This window comes from Tachypleus tridentatus, unplaced genomic scaffold (assembly GCF_004210375.1).
Source record: "Tachypleus tridentatus isolate NWPU-2018 unplaced genomic scaffold, ASM421037v1 Hic_cluster_2, whole genome shotgun sequence".
NCBI lineage: Eukaryota > Metazoa > Arthropoda > Merostomata > Xiphosura > Limulidae > Tachypleus > Tachypleus tridentatus.
In genome coordinates, this window is record NW_027467782.1 from 30,270,413 (window position 1) to 30,295,694 (window position 25,282).

The window sequence follows — 25,282 nt, forward strand, 5'->3', positions numbered from 1 at the left end:
TAGGTCTACAAAATAAAAAAACGTAACTGAATAAAGAGTCATTTTAAAAATATATTAGACATCAGCTACTTAACAGAAAGAATATGAAGAAATATTCTTCTGTTTTTCCCTCACAAAAATCTTTCTATCATACCTGAAAGCTGCTTTGACGTTAAGATAAAACAACAAAATGTTGTTGTTTCTCTAAACTTTAAACAGACATTATATCTTTATAAACAGACAGAAAGACTAGTTGGAATATTTAAATCAAATTAGGCCATGATAGGTTTAGTTCTGTAGTTTGTGTTAAGTAATTAACAAATATTTTAAATTATTAACTTACATAGAACATCCACGTTGCTATCCGGTCTCCAGCCCGGTATTCAAATCCTTGAAACTTTGAAGTAAAACAATATATATGTCTATATTTCCTTCCATAACCTACATCTTATAGTAAAAAAGATGTAATTATAAACTACAGAACTCATAACAATGTTTGGATATTTCTCAGCAAATCGTGTTTTATACAGAAGTTAATAGCATTGTTTCTATGTAACAAGTAATACAATAAATTAGTTTTTAATTGTTTGTTTGACTTCAGGCAAAGTTACTTTGGACTATCTGCTTTGTAAATTGCGGGAAATCGAATCCTGTATTTTAGCAGTGTAGATTTGTAGACTTACTAATGCACTTATTTCTGAGAAATGTATGAACTAATCTGATTTTGAATTTCTACAAATCACTTTTTCATCTCTTATGAATATTTTTCTCGAATAGCATCTTATTACACTGCTAAATTAGGAATGACAAACACAGATAGCTCTAATGTAGCTTTGCACAAAATTCAGAAGACAAACAAAAATATTTCCAAGCTACAGTATTCTGAATCTCGACAATTAATCAAAAAGTATCTGATAATTCCATTCCCAGTGTGCCCCTCAAAAAGAAAGGTACACCTTTCGAAAGCGTTCGGGTTATAAGATTTTTATTCTTTTTTTTCCCTGGTAAGCTACAGCATTTTGAACCTCCTAAATTAATTAACAATAATATTATCCTATACTGATATTCTGAATGCCATGAATTCATCAGTAAATACTAAATAGGGTAAGCTACAGTATTCTAAATATCATGAATTGTAAACAGTATATTACCTTATTTACCAGCTATATTATTATGAATCTCATTAATTAATCACTGGAGGACCAGGTATAAACATTCTGTTGTTACTGTAGTAATACTGAAAGACTAAGTATATATGTTATGTTGTTATTGTAGCATCACTGGAGGACTAGGTATAAACATTCTGTTGTTACTGTAGTAATACTAAAGGACGAGGAATATATGTTATGTTGTTATTGTAGCATCACTGGAGGACTAGGTATAAACATTCTGTTGTTACTGTAGTAAAACTGAAGGCCTAGGTATATATGTTATGTTGTTATTGTAGCATCACTGGAGGACTAGGTATAAACATTCTCTTGTTACTGTAGTAATACTGAAGGACTAGGTATATATGTTATGTTATTATTGTAGCATCACTGGAGGACTAGTTATAAACATTCTGTTGTTACTGTAGTAATACTGAAGAACTAGGTATATATGTTATGTTGTTATTGTAGCATCACTGAAGGACTAGGTATAAACATTCTGTTGTTACTGTAGTAATACTGAAGGACTAGGTATATATGTTTTGTTGTTGTTGTAGCATCACTGGAGGACTAGGTATAAACATTCTGTTGTTACTGTAGTAATACTGAAGGACTAAGTATATATGTTATGTTGTTATTGTAGCATCACTGGAGGACTAGGAATAAACATTCTGTTGTTACTGTAGTAATACTGAAGGACTAGGTATATGGTTTTACTCATCATAATACTCTAAACTGAACAGAAACTGTTTAACCAGTCAATGGATATTTGCTGTAAAATTCTTATCAACGCTTTAAGTGCAGCTAACACTTTAGTTGCCAATTTTGATTTCATTCTTATCAAAAACATCCAAGGTGTTTTTGATAAGAAATTAACACAAAGAAACAATGAAAACCTTTGAAGTAAAATTCATATAAACCAGAAAAACTCTTAAACAACCCTAAAACCTCCTTTCTTAAAATTAAAGCCAATCTCTACAACAAAACTACTTTACTTGTATCACAATCTCTTAAATAACTAGGACCAAGTAGTAATCAGTTAATGATAGTTTACTTTGATGTTGAGTTCAAATTTAACTGTATTTTGTATCATTATCAATATACCATAAATTTTGTTTCTAAACTATTAAACCCAAAGAAACAGTAATTGTCATTTGGTATTTTGCCAAGTGCTCTACAGTGATTGAGAGTATTTCACAAGTCAATGGTTAAAGTAAATCATGGTTATCACCCTAATAACTGTGATAAAAATAATCACTATACTGGTTATTTTCTCCTGTTTCAGTGTAATCTTCATTATAAATATTACACATTCTGGTTCTGTCAGTTTTCTCCTTTTTAGATATCTTAACACAAAATCGTGGTAATGTGTTGTAGTTTTTTTAACTCAGCTGAATATTACTGTCAGCATAAGCTTAACTGCTCATCCAACATCCTCCATGCATCGGAGTTCATTGACTATTTTTTGAATAATTTGTACTTAGACACATAATCTTCCTTCATATTTTTCTCTTCCCTTCAAAGAAGCTGTAAAAATCTTACTGCATACAAAAGAAATAAACACAAAAAGTACTTTTATTGTCATAATTACTTTAAAAACACCCTGGCTTTGAACCCATAATTAAATTATTTATATATTTTTTGAAATGCATAGTTGTTATGTAATATTTTGTTACAAATTCACTTGTACTCACTCACTTCTTTTTCTTTATCAGTAATCAACATGAACAAATATTTTTGTACAACTATCAATCAGGTAATTAGACAATTAGCTAAAATAATGCTGTCACACCTAATCGTATAATAAATACTGACTGAATTAATTTATCTCGGTGTTTCTTAAGTTTATAAAACGTTTAACCTCATTCAGATAAGGCATGAATAAATTGTTTATTTGGAAGATTTTACACTTACTTCAATAGTTCTTTGGATTTCTTTTCCATGTTGTTCTTTACCGTGTGTGATATCTTTTATGTCAACTAAACGCTGAAGTTTTCTTCATATGTCACTCCCATATAAGTATATGGGATCACAAGACTTTACCAGTCTTGACTTATTACATAACAACAATTTTGATAATTATCAAACAATTTATCTTTTCTATATACGATTTTTTTTCTCGTAACAATCATCAAAACTATATATGCAAAAATGGATCGTTTGGGTTGAGAAATTATTTTACATGAAAAATAGAACTACGTCAAGTTCACAATGAAAGAAGTAACTGACCGGAAGCTGACCACATATTTGGAAGGGATTGTGTAACTAAGTGTCGGAATATAGAGGGCAGTGTTAGATTTTTGAATATATAATTTTATTTATATAAATAAATTACCGGTCAGTTACTTTCTTTGTGAACCTGACGTAGTTCGCTCTTCCATGTAAAATATTTTCTCAACCCAAAAGAAACGTTTTTGCATATATATTTTTCTACACGTGGGTTTTTATCGACATCACTAATCGCCATAACTGTATTAAATAAAAAAGTTATTACCTTAATTAATACGTAACCTAAGATATATTGGACAGCTGTCATGTTTTCTTTGATTATAAATTGGAGTGTAGTCATTATTATGACTTTAATCAGTTTCTCTAAGATACTGATCATCACCTTTTCAGTTAAGTATCTCTCGATATCTATCATTAGCATTTTAGTCTCACGCATGAAAACAATTAACATGATTTGTGAAGTTAAACATATTAATACGGCTATCATGACAATGTTAGTCAAACATCTGCCGAGAACCATCAGGATGATATTTACGAAACAACTTAGGATAACCACCCAAAAGACATTATTTGAAAGTTTTAGTACATTTGTCATGGCTAAGATAATTAAACAGATTAGGAGAACCACCAAAACTACGATAATCAGGAATATTGCGATATTTATCATGGATACGTAATGTAATCGCCATAGGACAGTTACCACAACTATAATAAGATATATCAAGATATCCGTACAGATTTCTTTAAACATGTACTTTAAAGCGTCTTTCATATATTCCGTGGTTTTACATTTACAGGAAGCCGTCATTACTTTAATTAAGTAGCAGAAAGAAGCCATTATTGATGCTACGATCAAAAACCTAAAGAGAGCCTGTATTAAGATATCCCTCCAACAGCATATTAGAAGCAACAGAAATACATGAGTTAAACACTCCAGAATAGACATCATAATTATGTTAACTCAGATCTTCCAAAGAGGCTTTGTAATTACCTTTAGTAAAATTAATATTTTGAAATATACGCCGCAGTTGTTTTTTTCACACAGACTTCGAAACTTGTGTAGTGATAGTTTGGTCCCTAAGAGACGGTGTGTATTGTTGAGTATTTCTAAAGTAGCTTGCTATATAGGCCTGGCATGGCCAAGCGCGTAAGGCGTGCGACTCGTAATCTGAGGGTCGCGGGTTCATGCCCGCGTCGCGCTAAACATGCTCGCCCTCCCAGCCGTGGGGGTGTATAATGTGACGGTCAATCCCACTATTCGTTGGTAAAAAAGTAGCCCAAGAGTTGGCAGTGGGTGGTGATGACTAGCTGCCTTCCCTCTAGTTTTACACTGCTGAATTAGGGACGGCTAGCACAGATAGCCCTCGAGTAGCTTTGTGCGAAATTCCAAAACAAACAAACAAGCTTACTATATTGTTGGAAAGGGCATAAAAGCTGATGAAGTAATAATATTTCATATTTATCATTATATTAATGGTTTATTCTTATATTTGAGCCTTTCTTCACAGTAGTTTTTCTGTCACGTGTGTATCAAATATTATTTTGTACATTTCTTTGCATTTGTTATTATTTAAAGCTGTTCATTTTAAATTTCCGATTCAACAAAAATTCTCTCAACGCTCAGGTTGCTTTTTGTCGTTTAAACGCTATCAAATATATATGTATATTTTTGATGTTAACGCTGATCATCAAATCTGAGTTTTGAGATGCAGGGTGAGAGTGGTCGCTCTTATAAATTTGTGAGTTATTTAATCTTGATATTAAAATTCGAAGTCATTTGGGTTAAATAACAACTAGATATAGTCTGATTTACAAATAAAAAAAGGATGGTCACAATTTAAACTTAAAATTTAAAATGTGTAGATTTTACAACAAGGTTTAATTTTTAAATAGGCTTAACATTGTAACGGTACTTTCGGCTTCGTTAAAGATAAGCTTGTGATAAATCGTAGAACAGTATAAATATATTTTTTTATTAAGTAAATATAATCTAAAATATAGTTTACTGAAACTGTTTTTCTCTTCGTGTTTTATTATTACAGCAGAAATTAGTGAACTCGATTAACTGTAACGAGCCTATTCTAAAAGTTTTAATATCTTTTGGTGTTTTAAGAATTAACTTTATTACTTCAAGTGAGATCGCTAGTTTTGATCCAGCTTATAAAAATAAGTAGATTATAAATCAGACTAAAAATATTTTGTTATTAACCTCACGTATGTTGTCAGTTATATTAATTTTAAAGTTCTATATAGCTAAACTTCATTACGTTATTGTGAAGAAGGAGTAGTGATAAAAAAATAATGTAATTGATTCTTAAATGTTAAGCTCAATAGTAGCTGTAAGCTAAAGATTATGGTAATTAGTATTGATAACTGTAAGGCTGCAAGTATCAGAACAATGGTTAAGACTAGGAGACAAGCGTTCAAAGTTTGCCAGATGTAACGAGCACAATGAGGGGATTTCATTTGGGAGCTTTGGACTGGCAGGTATTTTGAAGGAAGCTAGTAATGAAGATGTGCAATTTGTGTGTAGAATTTGTAATTGGAGAGTATCCTCATTAAAGAAGAGACAGGTAAAGTGTGGACTGTGGAGAATGACAGTAAGATTCCAGGAGGAGCTTAAACATTTACATGGAAAAGATATATCAGTTAACATTGACATTCAGGATGGCAGAAAGAACACTATTTGATTTAAAAGTTAGGAAATTGATAATAATAATTCTGTTTTGTTGAACAATAAATTCCAGGGTTTTACTTCTGCAGTTGAGGAACTGTTGGATGGAAGGAAAGCCAAAGATTGAATTACAGTGTTCGAAAACATGTGGAGGTGACTATTTGTGTTCTTTGAATGTGGTTTCCATTTTTCTCCTTGTTTCTCCAATATAGAAGTCATGGCAGTTATCACATTGTATTTAATAAATAATATTGGTGTGGTGTTTGTCATTGTAGTTTTTACATAATATAAAACTTAGATTTGTGCTTGGTTTTTGAATAAATTTGGTATTAACTAGAATGTCATATTTTGTGACTAGTTTTTGCCAAAAAATTATTTTCTAGGTTGGTTATAAGGTCCAACATTAGAAATTAAAACATGTTTAGAAGACCTAGCCAGAAAACTTGTGATACTTTCCACAGAAAACAACCAACAGAAAGACAACTCTGACAATTTTATTGACTTTCAACAGCCAAACTTCCCAAAAAAATTAAAAATTAATATTTTCCAGAAACACCTAAAAACAACATATTAAAAGATTTTTTTCAAATAATTTTCTCACAAAATCATCAACATAATTTCACAACAGAAATCTAAAAACAATCTTACAAAAAGAGACATTAATTCCATTAAAAACCTAAAACAAGACAAAAAACATAATTTTAAAAGCAGATAAAGGAAACGTTATAGTCATAATGAACATAAATGAATACATCCAAAAAATAAAGAACATTCTATCAGACACAAACAAATTAAAACCAATACACACAAATCCAACAAAGACACATGAAATGCAACTGAACAAAATACTACTAAAAATGAAAAAGCCAACACAGTTTCAAAAACTTTATTCCTGCCTACGCAAGACCGACTCACGCACACCACAAATATTCGGCATCCCCAAGCCTCTCAAACCAGATCATCCATTATGACCAATAACATCCACATATGAATTGTTTAATTACAATCTTGGTAAATACAAAGCATAGGCATTCTCCAAGTATGTAACATCAACCAACTCATTCATCAAAGACTCTTTTAATTTCAAGTCTAATCTTAATCAACTTAATCATAAAGCCTTAATGGCCAGTTTCAATGTTATTTCCTCTTTACAGAAGTCCCAACCGCTGAAGCCTGTATGATAGTCTTAGAACTCTGTATTCGAGACCCTAACTCATCAATAGACATTCCCAGCAACCAATTAGCAACCCTCATAGAATTCACCACAATGAAGACAAACTTCATGTTCAACAACTACAACTATATACAAACAAATTGCCTAAGCATGGGCAACTCAGTATCGCTAGTTCTAGCTAATATTTTTATGACACAAGTTGAAACACAAACAATGAACACAGCATTACATCCGCCACTAAACTGGTACAGATATGTAGATGACACAATTGTGAGATTCACATCCACACAACACACACTTAATTTTTTTCAATCACTTTAACTCTGTATATCCCAACATTAACTTCACATGTGAACAGAAAGAAAGCAATCAAATATCATTTCTTAACATCAAAATTACAAGAACTAACACGCAATTTAAAACAGAAATTCACTGAAAAATCACTCATACTGGACTATACATTCCTTGGGACTCAGCACATAAAACAAAACAAAAACTCAACACACTAAGAAACCAAATATGCTCACCAGATAAAATTAATGATGAATTAGACAAAATAAAACAGTACTTCGTCAACATCAACAAGTTTCCTCCACAAACCATAGTTAAATATTGTACACACACACCTAAACATAAAGCAAAATCAACCAACAAAAGTAAATGTACCTCACAAATCAAAAAATCATGAAACCACATACTGTTGTATATCATATATTCCCAATATTAGCAGAAAAATAACCAACATTTGGCAAAAAACTAGTAACAAAATATGACATTTCAGTTAATACCAAATTTATTCAAAAATGTTTATTAGAATGTCAGTCTTGATGTCTCATTTATGGGTTGGAAATTCTTTTTTTTAAAAAAAAACGCTGTTTTGGATCAAACTATTTAAACTGAAATGTCTGTAAAACTGTTAAATATTGTTTATTGAATAAATATTAGATACGTCTTATTACAAGTTAAATTGATAAGTAAGAATAAAAGAAAATTATATAAAAAATTGAAATATAATGAAAGATGAAGTAAAATATGATATGATAAACTTTTTACCAGCACTAACAAATATTCACTAAAAAGGAATCATTTATAGAGATATTTAATCAAGTAATTTTTTGTACGATAAAGAATGAAAACATTACTTTTTGAAACTGTACACAACTAAGACATGATTGACACTTGTGAATGATAATTTATTCCAAAACATATTCTCTTTCTCAGTGATAAGTCTGTAAAAATTGAATATAATGTTTTAAACTTCATAGTTTATTTTAACTGATCTCATGATATTTAACATATTAAAATAAATCTAGTTTTTAATAAGTACTGATGTTTTCCTCGTGAAATATCTTTATTACTTAATTGCTTACCATGTAATTTGTACGTTTTTACATTTTCACCTCTCGATTTAAGTCCACATTAATTGTTCATATTTAAAGTTCAAAGTATATTTTGCTGAAACTTGTGTTCTCCAGTGATGTTTTGTTATTTAGAGTGATGTGATAAACTGTGTAACTAAGTAGTACTACATTTTTTACCCTTAGATATATTTTAATTTTCTGTGATATCTCTGAAAATCTCTTGATAATTTTGGTCCATCTAAAAGGAATTCATCTGTGTTTACCGAGAAAGCATCCTCACACCGTGACTTAAATATTGTCTACAATAAATGAGCCAAGATGAGTAAAGTTTAAAAGCAACCATATTGGTGACTATATCAGTAATAACACATGAAAAGACTTGTGGCTCTATTAGGAAGTCCCAAGTTTCTAACATCTATTTAAGTAGATACGTTAGCACAGCCTAGGTGAGATTAAAATATTTAAAAACACTGAAATACTTGGAAACTCAGGGTGGTGCAGCACTTTACTACAGAATTACAATAAAATCAGGGTTTTCATTGTCCTCAGTGAACATGTTAGATAGCTCGATATGGCTTTATTACAAAATAACACAAACACACAATATAATTTAATGTTATAATAAAATACACAATATAATTTAATGTTCTATAATGTTATAATAACACACACAATATAATTTAATGTTATATAATGTTATAATAACACGCACACAATATAATTTCATGTTGTTTAATGTTACACTTGCAAAAATATTTATTCCTCAACATATTTTTCAACAAGTTATTCAACAACATTTTTATTTAGATATTTTGTGTTTGATATAAAGTTATTATACCTGATTTTATTTATAAATTAATTTTAAATATTAAGTACATTATCAGTTGCCATGTGTTATATTCAGTTTTATTTTTCTAGTTATATTTATAACTGATGGTTTATGTTTATGTATACATAGGAAGTTATATCATATCACTCACTGTACATACCCTAAAATATCAGTTTTCATACTATTTTCAATAAGAATTTGTATTGTTCATTACAACCTTCAAAGAGTGAAAATGTTTATACTGTCTTCTAGTCTTGAAACTCCCACCTACTTTACGTTTCAATGTGATTCAGCTGCGTTGTAGCATGTAAATGTCCAAGAACAACTCATCACTAAAACACACACCACTATCACAGCTGTCTTCCTGTTTACTGTAGTTCACATTCTTCAGTTCTGTATTAGTCAGAAAAGAAGCACCAGAAGTGTGAGGAGAGTATAGTATCTGTCAGAAATATGTTTTCACTGTAAGAAAATATTAACATTGATTCGATATCTTACTGAAACTAACGTAACAACAGGAATGTCACTGGGGATCTCACATTGATTTGGTTTAGGAACCCAGACAAGCAGTCCTCGGAAAATGTCCAAAGAATTTGGTTGGAATGTTATTTTTGTAAGAGGAATAAGCCAGTGAGAAAACACACTAACTAGGTATATTATTCTTCCATCTTGAAAGTCAAGGTCACTAAATTGTATGTAAAAATGAGTATGACATTCTTAACTGTAGATATGCTGTCTGGTTTATCTTATTTACCAATACATCTAGACTGGTCCATCTCTTTTTCTGTACCAGACCTCCCAGGAATAAACCAGCTGGAGAAAGTATGATGAGGGTTCTTTAGTCAACTATTATTATTTGGTCGGTCAAATTCCTTTCTAAAGCCAATTCTCTCACAAAATAATCAGTAGGATTTTGTAGATTATGGAATACTCAGCCAGTTATAATTTTCTCTGATATGGAACAAAGGATATAGGAATGGAAAGTACATGTGCAGCTAGTTCAAAAGTCACATGTAAAGCAAGAGAGTAGCAAAAGTGGGATGATACATTTGCTTTCTAACAGTTAGAGTGGACACCACCTCCCGAATTGTTAGCTCCCTATATAGTTCTGCATTCGAAAGATGCCTTTTTAAATGATAGAAATTTACTTTGGTTTTTGACTTATATTTTAAAGCTTATGAACTTACAAGCTGATATTACTATTTCTGTCTCTATTGTGATGGAAGAACTACCTCACCTAAGTCAAATCTCAACAGTGGCTTGGTAAAGTAGTTACATGTTGATGACGTGACAGCCTATTTTCATATATTAGTGATTTTCATTATGTAGCCTACAACTTCATTTCCTATGGTTTTAATCTCTTTCATCTCCCGTTTTCAATGAGAAATTTAGCTTGTTTATTTATTTCCATCTACTACATAAGGCTTTGTCAACTTTGTTTCCTCTTGAGGACAGTATTCAGCCATCCTCTCATTATGTGTACATCATTTACAGCTATGTTCCATTCTGTATCTTTACTTTTATCTCATGACACTTCTTAATTCATTTTTCATCACCAGTAATTTTTTGTTTAAATTTTTTTCTGTTTATTATGGTATTGTTTATTAAACCCTAAACTGATGTTGGAAACTTTGAAATGCAAGAGTTTATGATAATTGTCTTTGAAAATCAATGTCTAATAAGTTGTTCTGTAGCTGTAGATATGATTTTTCATCATATCTATATAATTTAAATGTGTGGAAATAGACAGGTATATGGATAACTTGGTATAATCCTGAATAAATTAATTTACCATATGAGCTGAAGGATGTGGTACAAAGATCCAAAAAAGAGAGGCTTTTCTTTCTTAGATAAATGGTAAATGTATACAGATGTTGAGTATTCAACTGATACAAAGAATCTTGTAGAATAGATAGGGATTGATAGAGAATTTCAGTGAACCTACAGAAATCTTCCATTAATTCAATCATACTCAGTAACATGTATGAAAGTAAGTTTGAGTCAAAGGTATAGGGACTTCCATCATAGACATGACTTTCAAAATAGAAATAACTTCACTATAAGACAGATCAGAAGTGGATCAACCTAAAATAAAAGGAAGAAAATTCAGCCTCGTTGAGAAATGTTTTGAAAATTCTCCTCAGTGAAAAGGGTATTAAAATTCATATGAAATTCAAGATTCATTTTCATCTGGAGTGAATTTTGAAACTTTAGTTAATTAACAACTATATAATAAAGGAAACACAAACAAACAACATGCAAAACATAAAAGAACAAAAAAGGAAGATTTTAACACATCATCAAATGTAAAGGCCCCCCCATTTCTTTGCATTATCTCCTGCTGGTTAGTCACCACAGATCTGATTTTGGAAAGTTAACATTTTTCATAAAAATTTGTTTCAATTAGATACTTAGCATTTCAGAGAAAGATTCCATCTTCTGTTAGCATCTTCCTTAAGTATTTGTATGACAATAGCTTTCAGGCAACTCCCACCTAAACTTTCGTAAGTTCTCATGAATTATATTATTGGATAATGATGTTACTGTGCAGTAAAGGCCCTCTCTCTACCAATAGGAGAGTGATGTCAATTCCATGTTTGCTAGCTCCATCTGTACTCATGAATCTTCATTACTGATGAGAAAAGAAGCTGTAAGTATCCAAAACAAAGCATACACATCAGGAAACTTGTGAGTGAAGTGGCTATTTAATAGGTGGAAGAGGGTACAGATGGTTTACTATGAGGTACATCGCTCTTAATACATTATAATCTATAAAGCAAATTCACTGGATAGATGTTTATGAGGTTGAGTGTTTAAAAATAAAGAGTTAAAGATCTGGTACTTACTCTATTATTGATATACAAAATTACCATGAAACTGTCAGAATGGATAATAATCAAACCATCTACTAGCATTGGTAAGAAATGCAAACATCTCCGTTTGATAGAATAAAGGTCGAGCACACTGATGTGGAGGAATTGCTTATGCTGGTCCAGATGTCTGAGGTGAGATAGCTATTCAGAGATGTACCACAACCAGAAAGATAAGCATCTGTGAAGAGGTGTAGGTCTGGTTTGAATCGATTGTGATTTATGACATTAAAACTACTTCATAAGCAGCTGAAGCCTCAAATATTGATCAACATAGGAATAGAACCCTAGATTTTAGTGTTATAAGTCCATAAACTTAAAATTGATCCATTGATAACCCGACAGCACAAAAAAACTAAAGTAAACAGTTTACGTCTGCATGTAAAATGTAAGTAACTTTAACACGTGAAACTGGTTAATGTCGTCCTTGTGTACAGTGAGCTAATAATATAAATCAGTCAGTTATTAAGTTAACTGGAAATTCTTTGTTTGACTTTTTCTGTAAACCTCTACATGAGACCCTATGAGAGAAGAGAGGACAACAAATGTTGGTGTAGACTATATAAGAAGACTTAGGATATGAACTGAGAACAGTGTTTGTATATAGTGTTAAAGATTGTTGATAATATTTTTATTGAAGAAGGGCTTATTTCTGGATAAACAAGACTGCTTGTTTATTTGGATTATTTCATGACTTAATATTTAATGACTGTTAAGTTCTTCATAATTATATTGTTAAGTGTTATCCATTTTTTACTTCAGTATTGGTAAAGTGAAAAGACAGTGTTTGTTTATGACAACTGTTTCATATGAATCTGGTTCATTTTCTGTCCTTTTAATGGTGTAATTCAATATTTGAATTTATAGATAAGTAAATTTTCACTCTTTGAAATTAAACACTCACTATTCTCTAGTACTTTTCTTACAGTAGTTTTAGTTTTGGTTTTTATTGATATAAAAATGGCTTCACTTTCTGTGTACATATGTGTTTATTTTTTATTTCTCAGGTTTTTAAAGATTGTTTACCTTGTGGAACCACAACATGAATTATGCCTGCTGTTTAAAGTATTAATAATTGAATGTTATTAGAATGATGACATATTGTAACTTTCCAAATCACTGAATAAAATTCACAGCACTATGTGTTCGGACTTACATTGCTAGAAACAGGATTGAATACCCATGGTAGGAAGAGCAAACATATCTCATTGTTTAGTTTTGTGCCTAACTTTAAACAAACTGAATAAAATTCAACTAAAAGCTTTTTATGAATAACTCCTTCAACAATAGATACATTTATAAAACAACACAGAGATATGGGACTGATAACAGTTTATTATATCTATAAAATTATCAGACAAAAACCATTAGTAATTACATTAAAAACAAAATAAGTACTAACACAGCAGAGATATATATCAAAGTGTATTTTTAAAAATTATTGGTTTATGTAACTGTACATAAACGTTATAAAGTTTATAGCCATTATTTGTTTATACAAATGTACGTAAACATTATAAAGTTTATAGCCATTATTTGTTTATATAAATGTACATAAACATTATAAAGTTTATAGCCATTATAACCTATGATGTATTCTAAAGACCCTGGTAATTAAGTAGGGGTACATTGACAGCTGTACATGGTATGTACGTCATCTCCAATTAAATTATGGTTGATGTAATAACTATTTCAAAATTAGCCCACAAACTATCTCTACATATCTTGTGTCATTTTTGTGATGAGAATACACCTCACTGAGTGTGTAACCATTCAAAACTGATACATCATTCAGTTTACCACATAAAGTCTGGCTCTAACCGTCTGTACATTGACACATTATCCAGTTTCCGCTATGTCTGGTAAACGGATGGCATTGTTAAGACTGGTTCTCTGGTAATAGTTTTAGTTGTGGGTGATCTAAATTGGCAGATACTGGTCATCTGTTTGTGTTTTGAATGAAGCTGTCCGGATGTGTAATATTGGTTTGGATATAGTGCTACATTCATGCTAATGGTACATGTAACCAACTTGTATTAACCTGCTCTGATTGGCCAGTTTTCATTCATCTGATTGTTTTTCAAGTGGTAAAGCATCGATATTTCTTTACTGAGGTCTGGACATTGTTCACAAACAATTTGAAATACTTTAAATGCTGTGATTGACTTTAAAAGAGGCAAGTGAGAGAAGCTTATGCAAATCTAGTGGATATAGTGTGAGCTAAGGTGATCAGTTTCAGATCATAAGTCCAATCATCACATATCTGATTTGGATAACAATAAACATTCATTAAAACATTAGTTTTGTTACCATGGCTGGCTGGCATGTTAGTTTTGTTGACATGTTAAAATTACCTGTTGGTAATGAAATAAGCAACATGTGAACAAAATACTTGTGATATTTTATATTGTCAGATGTGTGTTTTGGATTATTTGGTAAAGATGGTAAAGCCATATCATTCTACATAATGATAAAAACAAAGTTATTTCTATTTCGTTAGATCACTGTGTTACCGAGATCAGCAGTGTAAGTAAGTACTGGATCTGATCAAAATTGTCATTAGTGTAAGTACTGAATCTGATCCAACTTGTTATCAGTGTAAGTACTGGATCTTATCAAACGTGTCATCAGTTTAAGTACTGAATCTGATCAAACTTGTCATCAGTGTAAGTACTGAATCTGATCAAACTTGTCAACAGTGTAAGTACTGGATCTTAAACAAAATTGTCAGAAGTGTATTCACCCTGATCCTGAACTCCATATCAGTGAAGTTGTGCTGTCTGTGGTCCCTGAGACAAGGTTCTTGGAACTTATCTTTGCCTGTATGCTGACCTTTACACCACACATGGGTCAAATGTATAAGAGCACTGAACATCCTCTGTGTCCTCTCTTCCACCACTTGGGCAGCAGATCGACGTTCTATGCTAAAGATATGTAGTGCTCTTATCAGATCGCAACTTGACTGTGGATTATTGATCTATAATTCTGTCTGACCTTTGGCCTAAAAGATGCTAGATCCTATTCATCGTTGAGGTCTTTGGCTCTGCACTGGGGCTTTCAGCACTTCCCAATTCAGAGCTTATACATAGAGTCTCATGAACCTTTTTTGCACCTCCATTGTTTGCAACTGTCTTTACAATATGCTTTGATACTTCGTTCCTCACCAAAGCATCTCATCTGGGGTTTTGTTTTCCTTCCTTGTTGGGCCATGCTTTTTCAGACCAGATGGTCTGCCATTGCTCCTTTTGGCATTCATATCAGGTACAGTTAGATGAATTGGGTCAGTTCTCAATAAACATTGCTGTATCCACTGGTCAGCCCATCCTACCATGGCTTCTTACATTTCTTAATTGTGACTTATCTTTAAATCATCTGAGAAAAGTAGACACTCTTGATTGGAAATATTGTCTGCAATTTGCTGAACATCTTTTGAACCATCCTTCCATTCCTATTTATATAGATGGTTCGAAATCAGGTGACTGTGTTGGCTCTGCCATGGATTGTTGTGGTTCGGTGGTTGCACACAGAATCCCCACTACAGCATCTGTGTTTACTGCTGAACTGTATGCTATTTCCCTTGCCCTGGATCACATAGAAGTCAAGCAGTAGTCAAACTGCACTATTTATACTGACTCGCATAGTTCTCTTCTGGCCCTGGAATTGCTTCAAGTTAATTCACACCCTGTTCTTGCTGATATTCAAAACCACTGGCCCATTTCTCTTTAACATCTACTTCTATCCAGTTTTTCTGGATACCAGGCCACTTTGGTATTCATGGGAATGAGCTTGCTGACACTGCAGCTGAGTCTCTGCTCTGGCTCTATCACCACTGTACCTGTCCCATACATAGACTATGGTCCTGTATTCAAGACTCATCTCTGTGCCAGCTGGCAGTTGACTTGGAGTTAGCAACACAAAACAAGCTTTTCCAAATAAAACATTATATTGGACTTTAGTCATCTTGCTTCCGTCAGGATTGAAGAGAGTAAGTTGTTCTAACTAGACTACGCATTGGTCACAGTTTTTTAACTCATCATTTGCTTTTATCTGGAACTGATGCACCAGTGTGTAGTTTGTGTAACACTCAAATTACAATAAGCCACATTTTACTTTCTTGTCATTGTTATGACTGTCAACAACGGCACCATTTTAAACATGTTCTGTCCCAAGGTTTGTCCATAATGTTAGACAGTGATGGTGACACTGTCCACCTTGGTAATGTTTTTAGTTTTCTAAAGGTCATTAATCTTTTTAATTTCTACATTACACCTTTTTAATGTGGTTTCCTTTTAAAAATCATCTAGTTCAATTTAAAATTAGAAACTGGCCTAACATGAAATAACTCGAAGCTAGGACTGGAAAGGCCAACTTCAGGTGACTAACACTGCTTTCAAACTACCCATTAGTCATCCTGGCAAGGTATAATTATATCAGGTGACTGATGGTGGTTTTTGTACTTACCTGTTCGTCTTCCTGGTGAGTTATCATTATTACAGTTACACTACAGAAAGTCCTTTACAACTTAACTTTCTGTAATTTTTTCTTGACTTTGTAGACTAGATGTAAACATTGGTTTTATGCTATTTATGTTGTTTTTTTTAACTTTGTTTTGTTTTACCTTAATTTCCTTTTATGAATTTTACTAAATTTACTTTTAACTTTTTTACCAGATGTTTGGTGCAGATAGCCTAGCTGCTTTGTGCCATAAAACACTTAATCAAGCAACAACCAATCAATAATGTAACAGTGAACTTTCTGTAACATTATGCATCTCTTGATCTCCACAAAAATGAGAGATTCATGAATCTAATTTAGAGAAGAAAATTGCAGTGATTTGTAACAAATGGAATAAAAAAAGACAACAAATTCAACACTATTTATTGTATCAAGGGAAACTAAAGGATATTCTAAATGAGAAAGTTAAACTGTAGTACACATTTTCAGTATTTTCAGTAAGTATAAACATTGATAAGACTTCAAGAACCAAGTTTTGGCTTTCTTAAAAGACAGACTGCTTTCCTCCAGATTCAATTGAAGGCTTCATCATAACCATAAAATTTGCTTATCACAAGAAAATTCAGAAAAGGGTACCAGGACATAGAAATGTCTTGTTTCTTGTGACAACTTCAAAGTATCCTCACAAACACAAGGTCAAGTAGAATGCAATTAAACTATCCCACAAATAGTACGTTGTCTTCTTGAAATATTGAGTCACAAAGAAGTAACACCTCAGGTTTGATGTTTCATGTGACAGCTACCAGGTTTAATCAGAATTTAAAAAATTAAAGATTGTTGTAAATAATAAATACTATGGGAAAGAAAGATATGTAGTATTTGTATACTTAATCATTCACATGTAAAATATAAGAAAATGAGTTCTTTAAGAAAGCAAGTTTTTATATCCTCAGTTATAGAAAATATGGGAAGATCAGAACATTTCTTAAAATTCTGTTTATAAAATACAGATTTGTAAATCCTTTTTTTGCTTGTTAGTATAATAACAATAGGTAAACTAAAAAGCATCAACTCAGATTGTGATGTTTACAACGTATTAATAAGTAGGTTTTCTTCTTTCAGGTGGTTTACAGCTGTACAAAACACAATTCATCAAGGTATCAAGCAGAAGCATGTTCCGTCTCCCACTATTCAGCTTCATCTGCAGTCTTTCTTTGACAATGTAGCAATGCTAATGACTCTGCAACTCCAATCTCTGCAAGGTGTTTATGGAAAAATACACTGAATTTTTATGCAGATCTAAGGTAGTTATGCCAATATTTGCCTGACATTTTAAAGAAAGATGTTTAATTTATCTTTAGAATAACATGGGTTGCCCTATTTCCTATTTGTAAATGCATAAACAAAACTACATTTTGTCTGTTATAAATACATAATTAATTTTTACCAAAAGAATTGATTATCTGTAAAAGAAAGTTACCAGTAATACAAAAAATGTTTAAAAAAACGTGTAACTATAGATTAAATGTTTTATTGACATCTCATTGAACTGAATGTGTTAAATACTGGACCTGGAGCATATAAAGTTGAATAACTCTGGAATTTACAATCATCTAAACTAAGACTGAAGTTAGAAACTGAGCAGTGGACACTTCAGAATAAAAGACTCATTGAATGATGAATGGATGCAAAGAAAATACAAAACACTCCTCATTTATGATCAACAATTTAGGCTGAACAATCAACCAACTACATCACTGCATCTCAAACTGTGATTAACGGATCTTGCCTGAGATGGAAAAATGTGAAAATTTCATTCAGCAAATAAGTGAAGTGGAAGAGTAAATAGTGTTCATAAGATAAATGAAAACAGAAACTAAACCTGTTAGGAGTAAACCAACTTTCATAGCTCATTAAAGAGAATCTTCACATATGCAAAGCCACATGAAATTATTTCATAACAATAATTCGTACATAAATACTCCAGAGCTGATGAAGTGCTGTTGCCCAAAACATGGTATTCATGTTTTATCAATAAAGTTATTTTAAATTGTTGACTCTTTCAGCATTACTTTATAATCTATTTTGCATTTGTTATTTTCTCACCTGTACAATTATTTTATTATTAGAACTAATTGTTCCTTTATTATGTTATTGATGTAAATCAAAAAATGAGCAAAGGTTCTAAACCTGACTCTCACTTGCGATATTAATAGTGTGACTGAATTGTATTTACAGTAACAATCTACCATTCAGCTGCTCTTCTGTCCAGTTAGGTAATTGTTTTCTAATACCTACAGAGATAATTCCTGTTAAATGTTTTATTTAGCACCTTGTCAAATGCTTTCTGAAGGTCAATATACCAAATCTACACTGTTATCCTCATCTACATAAGCAGTAACCCTTTTAAATGACTTTGTAAAGCCTCTATTATCAGACTTTCTTAAATTTTTTTCACAACTGATGTAAGATTAATACACTTATAATCACTGGGAGAATTATTATCTCTCATGAAAAGAGGAGTGAAATATTAGCTAACTTACAATCCTTTGGCACCTGCCCACTATTCAAGAACTAACAAAAATAGTAGCAAGCAGCTTATATATCTAATCCTTAACCTCCTTCAAATTTCTTGGTAAATATCAAGCCCAGTAGCATTATCGTTCTTTAAACTGCTCAATGTTTTCTGAACAAGCTCAGAATTAATGAAATCATCTTTTTCAACCTGTTCAAGATTAAGAATACCTTTTAAATATTCATTAATTAAAACTGAAGAAAACAAATTTAATAACCCAGCCTTCTCATAATCATTAAATATAGGCCGATCTCTATCAGTCCTAAAGGGTTTTACCTTATCTGAAGACTTTGTTATATTTCTTGAATATACAATGCTTTTCTTTAATTTTATTTCTTATACCCTTTGTGAACCAACCTGATTTTTTTATTTGGAGCTACCCTTTTCTTTCTAAAGGAATATGTTTGTTTAATTATTTTCTCTGTATTTACCCCACAGACAATCCTATTCACATACTTTGTTAAGGAATCACCCATAACTACAATCTTCTTAGGTTATCATCCACATCCTTCTCTGTTTCTTTTGTTGACTTTCTCTCTAGTAGTTCCTTGTATATACAATTCAATGAATAAAATATTTTGTTCAATAGAACAGGCTCGTTACAGTTACCTCCACTGTATAATACTCTTCCTAACTTTCTGAAAATCATTGTTAGTTGATGTACCCTTTCTTATAAAAGCTTAAGCCCTTGCTGCCATCTCCCACAGTTTACACATCTCTTTATTTATAATAGTGATAGGCATAAGCCTCTTGTGTCTTTCTATTTTTTTTAATCTTTTGAAATTCTTTTTGAAGTGGTTAGCCTTAGCCAGTGGAAAGTTGCTACACAACATTTACCAACCCATTTACAATGTTTTGGAGGTAAAACATCTGAATTATAAAATTCAAGTTATCGTTGTAGTCATCTTTGAATATCAAAGTTAATGTTAACTGACACTATCATACAACTCACATAAGATTTGCATTAAGAATAAAAGTAGAAAAACTTTAATTTACACAAAAAGAGAAACAGTCCTAAAACATTTTTTTCTGCACTTTCAAAAAAGGTTTACAAAGAAGTATACAAGTGCAAGAACCACAACACACTGCTGAGTATATATTCTTCAACATTAAAAAAAAGTTAAACTACAGTGATACAAACTAACAGCTTTCAGAGAAGAAGGAAAAACAATTTTGGTTACTTTCCCAAAACATTTTTGTGTATACATGTATTATGATTGTTTCTCTTGTGTGTTTTAATTCACATTTAAATTTTGTAAGCTTGATTAGCTTATAATTAGTATGATTCATTTCTTTTTTTATTTTTATTTCATTACCTAAAATAGCATAATTCTATGTATATTATGTAATTTCAATGACCAAGCTTGATTGCCTTGTAAAAGAACTTGTACCTTTAATACATCCCCATGTTATTTTCTAAAGTTTACCACAGAAAAGATATTTTCATTGTTTACAAAAAAAACAATGGAAAATTTCTTAAAAAATTACTTTAAACATTGGTTTTGTTGTTTATTTAGCATTGTAGAAAATGTACTTCCAAATATGGGCTAAATATACTTTTCTTTCTTCTTTGTGGATAAAAGTTAGTCAACTAATCTGAGTATAATGTTTGAGTTTTATACATACACCTTAAATTACTGTCTTGCAAATCATTTTGTACTGTTTGTGTTTATATGTGATGTTCATTACAGTATCAGAACTTTGTTTACCTTTTTTCTTAAGACTTTGATTATTACTTCAGATAAGATAAAAATTTAAACTTTGATTATTACTCCACATAAGATAAAAATTAAAACCTATTAACTGTAAAATAATGCTTTTCATCACCACACATACATAAGTAGAAAATGGACACAGCCATTTACTTGTACAGTTCAAATCCTTGGCTGTACAAAAATATATTTTATACAAATTGAGAGTTAAGTATGGTGAGCAGTTAGTTTTAGTTGATAAGTTCTGTATAACAGAGGACTGCATTTTAAAATACATGTTTGCATACCTATACAACCTTCATGCAGTTGTTTACTTGCTTGTCACAAAAAGAAAAAAAATGTCACAGATTAGTTAGAAAACATTAAAATATTTTCTAAACTTTTACAAATGATTTTTTAGGCTTTGTAGAGTAGATAAGATGCGACCATCCAGTATGTTGCACAAAAATATCTATTTATCTATAGAGTAAAATTTGTATACATGTCTTTTTTTGTTTCAGGAAAATCACATGTTTATTATAAAATTGGTTGCAGTTGGACAGCAGATCAAACTTGAACCAACTTACCATGATTTTGAAACAGTTTTGCTGGATATCTTGGATTCTTTGCTTCATTCTGTCAGAATAATTCCTCGAGTTGAAAATCATCTGAATACAGTATGTTTTGGCTCTCAAGTATTATCAAGACACAGATATTAACTGTTCTCAAAGAACAATTCCAGCATCTTCAGAAATACATGAACAACTTTAATAAGTATCTTTACATTTTAGATGGTGAGGTATGTTTTCAAGTTATTAAAGTAGGAAATTTATTTGCATCATTTGATCAGTGATCATGTTAAAATATAAAGAATTAACAGTTTTTTCTATTATATTTAATCATTTTATATTTGATTATGATGGCTAACTATGGGATAATAGAAAAACTGCTTATGTTTGTGCTGCCTAACATGTTACTTCTAGTGGTGCAGCCAAGTACAAAATTTAGTATGAACCCACAGCAATATTGTGCACAGGATGTACACTGTCCTTTTGAGACAAATTACAGATTAAAAACAAAAACTCTACATATGACTTATTTAGACATGGGAATAATCATGCAGTCTCTAACTGAGTAGGCTTGAGTAATGTGCAGAATGGTTACAGTCATGCCAAAGCCATCCCATGCTTATGATTTTCAAATATCTGATATATCTACTCAGCACACGGGGAGAAGACACAGTAGTCCTTAGAAAGTAACATACAGTGATTAGATCCAAATGCAAGCCCACCAATATCACTCCTAGGAGAGCACTAAGAGTACTTTCAGAGTTAAATAGATATCAGTAAAATAGTAGGTAAAATACATAGTGGCCAAGAGGGATAACATAGAGAACTAAGTTTATGTGCTGATCCATCAAGACTTTCTGTAGAGGCCCTGAAGGTGCATGTCAAGTGTAGGTGAGAAGTGTATATGCACAAACAGCATTTCTGCTTGATATATATATGTATGATGTAGTAAACATTTAAGAGCATTTGTAAAAGTTATAAGTTATTCTAAATATATTTATAATCACAAAAACAAACCTCAGCAAAACTGACTGAATTCTAACTTTTTAGCAGTCCCCAAACCCAGTGGGTCAGCAGTAACTTTATGGATTTAAATCTCTAAATTCATGAGTTCAATTCACTACAGTGGACAGAAAACACAGTCCAATGTGTAGGATTTTACTAAAACAACAATAAATTTTTTACTACATTTCTTCATTAAAGCTTTTCTCCCCCCCCGCTAGTACAGCGGTATGTCTCCAGATTTACAAAGCTAAAATCAGGGGTTCGATTCCTCTCAGTGGGCTCATCAGATAGCCCAATGTGACTTTGCTGTATAAAAACACACACACGCAAACTTTTTTATGTATTCTCTTCAGAGGCCATTATTATCAGATATTTTTTTGCTATAATGTGTTTTTCTAGTTTAAGAATTTACTGAAGGCCTTTGTAAATAGAACATTGTGGAGACTTCAGGACCAATTAAATAATACTAAACATTTGCTAGATGTAAAGAAATATATGTTAATGAACCTCACAAGACAAATTAACAAGAATAATTAAATATTGTGTAAATGACAGCAATATAGCAGGTTAATGTAAAACAATATGAAGTTCTGCATTGGACTATGTTAGAAGACTATATTCTGAGAGTAAAAATTTTAAATACTTTTGTTACTTGATTTATTAAGTGGAATATTTAGTGTCTGATATTTGTGTCTGTGTTACTTAAGTGTTTTAAAACCAAAAAAATCATAATGTCATTTTGTTCATTAACACTACAATGTGATTGTGTTAGTAAACAATGCTCTGTGTCTTTGGGAGAGTTTATTATGTAACTGTGTTGGTAAACTCTTGGTTACATAGTAATATTTGTATTATTTGATAATTGAGTTTAAAGCAGACAGTGTGATTGTATTAATAAACTGTACTTTAGCAATAAATAAGTGTTATTATATTATTAACATATTGTATTATATGTGTTGCATTGTTTTAATAATAATTATTCCAGTATGATCTCAAACACAGCTATATCACATTTCTTTTGCTCTTTGAGCATTGTTAAAAACTTTTCTCAATCAGTGCACCAGTCTATATACCCCTATCAATTTTGCACCATTTCTGAACATGTACATATCATGTGACTACTTTCCACCAACAGTATTGTGCTCCCTATATTGAAGCAGCTTAGCTCTTTCTGCCATTCTCACTCAATCCTCACTTTTAAGAATTGGCAGATTCTGAAAGAAATACACAAGAAAAATGTTAACTTCTGATATGGTCTTACCTCCTTTCACACCTTCTCTATTGGTACAGCATTGTTTAGTTATGTTTTTTTGCATGCTACTGAAATATAAGAGATCTCATGAATTGCAAACATTGTGTCAACTATGCATTTCCTGTTACAGTCGAAAATGTTACTGTTAAACAGCTTCTCAGGAATCAGGTTAGACTTCATCTGCAAAGAAAGTTTATGTCTTAATTTGCAGGAAGCTACGTTTGTATGTTCAACAGTTATTTCTTCTTATTTTTCATGTGGCATTGTTTCTGAGAAAAAATACAATTAATGAGAAAATAATTTGGACTCTTTTTCTCTAGTAGCTTATTTTAATCTGTTACACTGTACACTTCTTAAAGAGTTTTCACCTTCATTCCTTACCAACCACACTTTGGTGTTCTTCCTGTCCTTTCTCATGTTGCTTCCAGCTCTATCAGGAATCCATGATAAGTATTTCAACATGAATACTTCACCTGGTTGATACACTTGTAGCTTGGCTCCAATACCCTTTGTTTGACTTTGCCCTTATTTTAATCTGTAAAGAGTTTTCACCTTCCACCCATTCCTGTCTGCAATGTCATTCACTTTGGTGGTGAATTGTTCTTCCTGTCCTTTCTCCTGTTGCTTCCAGCTCTATCAGGGAATCCATGATAAGTATTTCAACATGAATGCTTCACACCTGGTTAATACACTTGTAGCTTGGCTCCAATACTTTTTGTGTGGCTTTGTCCTTGTCTAAAAATGGAAGAATTAAGTATTTTGTGTCATCTCTGTTTAGACTTTGCTATGTTAGAAATTTATGTGTCATTTGTCATCTAAGTGTCTTTAGAGGCATTGCAAGTGAGATATTGATTATTACTTTGTTGTTTTTCTTTGCATATTCATTAATATTAAATACTGTGTAGACTTAACAAATTTCAAGGGCTTGTTAGGTTATTTTCACTTAGTTCTTTAACTAAGTATGTTTAAATTGATTGCAAGTTACACATGATTACTACTTGTAACATCTTATTTGTTATTCCAGCTCTCAAATGGTGCAACAGTATGTCTGTGGATTTACAATATCAGAAACTGGGTTTCAATACCCATGGTGGACAGAGCACAGATAACCCATTGTGAAACTTTGTGCTTAACTTCAGACAAACAATTCTTATTATCTTTTAATAATTTTCTTCATCAATCTTAACTGTGTGCTTCATCATCTTAATTTTTGTTAGTGTAGGACTTAAATGTGTCCTTTTTTCTTTAGGTTAATTTAGAGGATTTGTGAATTAATATTGATTCTTAATGTGTTTTCTAGGTAATTTTCATTGGTTTGCACATTTTTTTATTATTTTTAGGACTATGCCGATTTAGATGGTTTGTCTGATATTTATCAGTACTTTTTTAACTATATATGTTTAAATAGCTTGTATGTCACATATCTTTACTAGTAACATGTAATTCACTAATCTATAAGAATGATATTTTT

General features: G+C 31.5%; 3 protein-coding genes across 25 annotated transcripts in view; 1 reads left to right on the forward strand and 2 right to left on the reverse strand.

Annotated features, from left to right (window-relative positions):
- Positions 1 to 3,400, reverse strand: part of LOC143243032 (prolyl 4-hydroxylase subunit alpha-1-like) — a 273,473-nt gene extending 270,073 nt beyond the window's left edge. For 2 of the 3 annotated variants that reach the window (XM_076486665.1, XM_076486664.1), the window contains exons 1-2: positions 3,042 to 3,400; positions 323 to 376 (exon numbers count right to left, since the gene is read on the reverse strand). In XM_076486665.1, coding sequence (XP_076342780.1) covers positions 323 to 331 — 9 coding nt within the window. In that variant the 5' untranslated portion in view covers positions 332 to 376; positions 3,042 to 3,400. The other variant, XM_076486666.1, reaches the window with a different exon arrangement.
- A 1,559-nt stretch (positions 3,401 to 4,959) lies between these two features.
- Positions 4,960 to 25,282, forward strand: part of LOC143242822 (dynein axonemal heavy chain 12-like) — a 38,966-nt gene continuing 18,643 nt past the window's right edge. For 3 of the 21 annotated variants that reach the window (XR_013023277.1, XR_013023278.1, XR_013023279.1), the window contains exons 1-5: positions 4,969 to 5,095; positions 6,104 to 6,183; positions 13,272 to 13,449; positions 17,842 to 18,023; positions 21,507 to 21,662. Coding sequence is in view for 13 of the 21 variants with exons in the window: in XM_076486344.1 (XP_076342459.1) it covers positions 17,988 to 18,023; positions 21,507 to 21,662 (192 nt within the window). In the remaining 8 variants the exon portion in view is untranslated. The other 18 variants (XM_076486344.1, XR_013023282.1, XR_013023284.1 and 15 more) reach the window with 18 other exon arrangements.
- Positions 12,271 to 25,282, reverse strand: part of LOC143242821 (uncharacterized) — a 75,629-nt gene continuing 62,617 nt past the window's right edge. The window contains exon 2 of the transcript XR_013023275.1: positions 12,271 to 12,445. The gene's annotated coding sequence lies outside the window, so the exon portion shown is untranslated. The remainder of the gene's footprint in view (positions 12,446 to 25,282) is intronic.